This window comes from Penaeus chinensis, chromosome 22, assembly GCF_019202785.1.
Source record: "Penaeus chinensis breed Huanghai No. 1 chromosome 22, ASM1920278v2, whole genome shotgun sequence".
NCBI classification, from domain to species: domain Eukaryota; kingdom Metazoa; phylum Arthropoda; class Malacostraca; order Decapoda; family Penaeidae; genus Penaeus; species Penaeus chinensis.
Genome location: NC_061840.1, coordinates 18632944 through 18637943, shown reverse-complemented (window position 1 = coordinate 18637943; position 5000 = coordinate 18632944). Strand labels below are relative to the sequence as shown.

The following is a 5000-nucleotide window of genomic DNA, read 5'->3' as shown; positions in this document are numbered from 1 at the left end:
ATGATAATTTAAGTTACTTTCTCTTTACATGATATGTATTGTTTCCAATGTGTTTCCATACAAAACAATTAACTCCAAGCACTTGTCCTCTGACAGCAAAGGGAAATCATAGCAGCCGATGGTAATTCGTAAACACCGATTCCTCTCTGAGGCTTAGCAGGACCCGTAGGAGAGAGATCGATGTCCTCCCGATCTCCCTCCTGGCTGAGGCGCAGGTTTCCTTCGTCGTCTGAGGCTAAGGGCGCAGGAAAGGCTGAGTGAAGGGCAGGTTTCCGTCTCCAGGATATTTGTCCAGACAGGAATGATGGTTCGGGTCCTTACACTTGTTCCAAGTCCCTGGGCTGTCGTAGCCGCCCCTGGCTTTCGCCTCCGTCGACGTCTTGAGCGTCCTCCAGTGCGCCGCGTGGCGGAGTACTTCCAGACCCATGGCGTTCCTGCAGTAGAGTCCCGGGTTGCTCCTGACGTTGATCCATCGGCCGGAATACAAGACCTGTGTCGGGATGTCTCTATATTCGGCCGGAAGGTGGACTCGGCTGTTGTTTCTCCCTTTATGGCAGACAATTTCCAGAAAGAAGTTTGGGCAGAAAACTGTGATATAGGTATTTTTTTTCGTAACTCTCATTTTGCACTTAATTCTCCTAGTTTTTAGGTATGCATTAATCTGCATCCATTTGTTAAACTGATGACAGTTGACAACAATGTCTGTGTCGTAGTCCCAAGGAAGGAACTGGCCCAGCTTTATAGCCCCGAGGACCGAGCCTGCGTGGAGCTCGTAATCAAGGTGATTCTGCTCTGCGTAGCTGACGAGATAGCCAATCTGCTCCTCCATCTCTGCGACGCAACACGGCGGCAACAGATAGCTTTGGATGATGCCCAAAGGATTCTTGCACGAGATGCCCACCGACTCACAGCTGAAGACGTGTTCTCTGCCGTCGAAGCCCTGCACCCTCTCCAGGGCCCACCGGCGGGCCACGGGGAGCCAGTCGTCGGCCGTCATGTTAACGTGGCCGTCGAGGAAGAACATGACGTCGGGGCAGAGCACGGCCAGGTGGCCTGCGCCGCGCACCTTGGCGAACCAGTCTCGGTACACAGCCTGTCCGCTGAGACCGGCACTGAAGGCGAGCGACTGAAGCAGCTTGGTTCTCGTGACGAAGGGGGTGAGGAGGTCGTCGCAGTACATGCACTCGTACTTGGAGTGGTAGTAGCCCAGTGTGTACTTGGCCTGGTAGTTGGCCATGTGCTGCTGCAGACAGCCGTGGCTCCAGTGGCCGCGCGTGTCCCTGGCGGCGCCCCCGGCCACTTGCACGTGATCCAGGTCGTCCAGCACCCGCACGAGGCGCTCGAGCGACGACTGGTTGCTGAAGTGCGCCAGCGACTCCCCCAGCAGCACGAAGGGCGTGGCAACCTTTGATACGGCGGCGTTGAGATTCTCAGAGTCCGAGAGGCCGCTGTCCATCTCTACGTAGCTCACCTGGCTCTCGTTGGCCGCTCTGCCTCCTCCCTCCCGCACCAGAACGACCACAGGGATCTCATAGAGCTTCTTGATCTGCGCAAGAACCAACTCGAGGACATCGTCTGGCCAAGACTTCGCAGGGAGAACCGCCGTCAGGACAGAGCTGAAGGGCGGGACGTCGTGGCACTGTTCCTGCTCCATCCCATGCTGGTAAAGGGGCCAGTCGTACTTGTTGCCCAAATACACCTCCGCGCACACGTGCCGCTCCCCCTGCGCACTGTCATTCGGTCGCGGCGTGTTGGGGAGCCAAGCAGAGAAGTCCCAGGCCTTGTGGGGTCTTGACAAGGCGTCCCTGGGGTCTAACTGGGCTGCAAGCGACTCCAGACGAAGAACCCACTTGGAGTCTACCACTGCCTCGCTGCCTGTGGGAAGAAATAATGTCACATTCTACCTCTTTTTTATCTTTTTTTAATAGTGCACAATGGTTGTCCGTTCTCTAAAAGAAGTGTTAGAGAACAGAGTGGTAGAGCTTAGAAATAAACATGCAGCTAGGAGGCGGCATTACCAAAAATAATAATGTTGATTACAATATTGAAAGATAGTGATTATAATAAATGATAATGGTGAAATAGTGTAAACAATTATAATAATAAGAAGGAGAATGATAAATTAAACTGTAATAATGATATTACTATTCATGATAATTATAACAATAGCTTTGTCATATTTCAAGAAAAAAATGCTGGCTTGCTTCTTATCCAGTTTCAATATTTACACGAATCATGTATATGCCAGCAGAAGATATGTGACTATCAGTGAACAAAATATGTTTTCCCGATAAGCAACGAGGCTTATCAGTAAAAAAAAGAAAGAAAAGAAAGATAGACAGAACGAGCTAGCGACAGATAGATAGATAGGTAGATAGAGAGATAGAGATAGAGATAGAGATAGATAGATAGATAGAGAGAGAGAGAGAGAGAGAGAGAGAAAGAGAGAGAGAGAGAGAGAGAGAGAGAGAGAGAGAGAGAGAGAGAGAGAGAGAGAGATCCAGAGAGAGAGAGAGAGAGAGATCCAGAGAGAGAGAGAGAGAGAGAGAGAGAGAGAGAGAGAGAGAGAGAGAAAGACAGACAGACAAAGAGAAAGAGAAAGAGAGAGAGAGCGAAAGACAAAGACAGCCACAAGAGAGAGAGAAAAAGCGAGAAAGAGAGATAGATAGATAGATAGATAGATAGATAGAGAGAGAGAGAGAGAGAGAGAGAGAGACAGAGACAGAGACAGAGAACGGGTGATCAAGACATCGAGAGAGACAGGCAGACAGACCAGACGGAGGGAGAAGAAAAATCCTTTAATATCTCTTTAATATAAGCACAGATACTAAAAAAAAAAGAAGAAAAAAAAAAGCTTATGCAAATTTGAGGCGATTCCTTCTACAGGTTCTCCCTTGGCCTCGATGCGCCATTCTTGTAGACTGTGTTATTATTTTCACATTTTTTTTTTTTTTTTTTACATTATCATTTAACATTATCATCTTCATCACATCACACACACACACACATACACATACACATACATCATCACCATCACCATCATCCTCACCATCATCATCACGGTCCCCACCATAATACTCACCATCATCACTATCACCACCTTCACCCTCACTGTCCCCACCATGACCCTCACTGTCCCCACCATGACCCTCACCCTCCCCACCATCTCCACCATCACCCTCACCCTCCCCACCATCACCCTCACCATCCCCACCTTCACCCTCACCATCCCCACCATCACCCTCACCATCCCCACCATCACCCTCACCATCCCCACCATCACCCTCACCATCCCCACCATCACCCTCACCATCCCCATCATCACCCTCACCATCCCCACCATCACCCTCACCATCCCCACCATCACCCTCACCATCCCCACCATCACCCTCACCATCCCCACCATCACCCTCACCATCCCCACCATCACCCTCACCATCCCCACCATCACCCTCACCATCCCCACCATCACCACCATCACCCTCACCATCCCCACCATCACCCTCACCATCCCCACCATCACCCTCACCATCCCCACCATCACCCTCACCATCCCCACCATCACCCTCACCATCCCCACCATCACCCTCACCATCCCCACCATCACCACCCTCACCATCCCCACCATCACCATCACCACCACCACCATCACCCTCACCATCCCCACCATCACCACCATCACCCTCACCATCCCCACCATCTCCACCATCACCCTCACCATCCCCACCATCACCCTCACCATCCCCACCATCCCCACCATCACCCTCACCATCCCCACCATCACCCTCACCATCCCCACCATCACCACCATCACCCTCACCATCCCCACCACCACCACCATCACCCTCACCATCCCCACCATCACCCTCACCATCCCCACCATCACCCTCACCATCCCCACCATCACCCTCACCATCCCCACCATCACCCTCACCATCCCCACCATCCCCACCATCACCCTCACCATCCCCACCATCACCCTCACCATCCCCACCATCACCCTCACCATCCCCACCATCACCACCATCACCCTCACCATCCCCACCACCACCACCATCACCCTCACCATCCCCACCATCACCACCATCACCCTCACCATCCACACCATCTCCACCATCACCCTCACCATCCCCACCATCACCCTCACCATCACCACCATCCCCACCATCACCCTCACCATCCCCACCATCACCCTCACCATCCCCAGCACCACCATCACCCTCACCATCCCCACCATCACCCTCACCATCCCCACCATCACCACCATCACCCTCACCATCACCACCATCACCATCCCCCCACCACATCACCCTCACCATCCCCACCATCACCCTCACCATCCCCACCATCCCACCATCACCCCACACCCACATCCCTCACCACCCCACCATCACCCCACCATCACCTCACCATCACCACCACCATCACCCTCACCATCCCACCACACCACCATCCCACCCACCTCACCATCCCACCATCACCCTCACCATCCCCACCACCACCTCACCATCACCCCACCATCCCCACCATCACCCTCACCATCCCCACCATCACCTCACCTCATCCACCCCACCATCCCCACCATCACCCTCACCATCACCACCATACCCTCACCATCCCCTCACCATCCCCACCATCACCCTCACCATCCCTCACCATCCCCACCACACCACACCCTCACCACCCCCACCACCACCCCCACCACCAACCACCCACCCCCACCCCACCCCACCCCCCCATCACCCACCCACCACCACACCCACCCCACCCCCACCTCACCCACACCCACCCACCCCACCCCCTCACCACCCACCCCACCCACCACACACCCACACCACCCCCCCACACAACCCCACACTCACCCCCACCCCCCCCCACCCACTACCCCCACCCCCCACACTCCCACCCACCTCACCACACCCACACCACCACCCCACCCCCACACACCCACCCCACCCACCACCCCACCCCCACCACACAACACACCCACCCCACACACC

The 5000-nt window shown here is 54.3% G+C and overlaps 1 protein-coding gene across 1 annotated transcript in view; it reads right to left on the bottom strand.

Annotated features, from left to right (window-relative positions):
* The window catches only part of LOC125037108, a 10350-nt gene that overhangs the window by 285 nt on the left and 5065 nt on the right, over positions 1-5000 (bottom strand). Inside the window, exon 4 of the mRNA XM_047630115.1 lies at positions 1-1875. This exon is cut by the window's left edge and continues 285 nt beyond it. Coding sequence (XP_047486071.1) covers positions 236-1875 — 1640 coding nt within the window. The 3' untranslated portion in view covers positions 1-235. The remainder of the gene's footprint in view (positions 1876-5000) is intronic.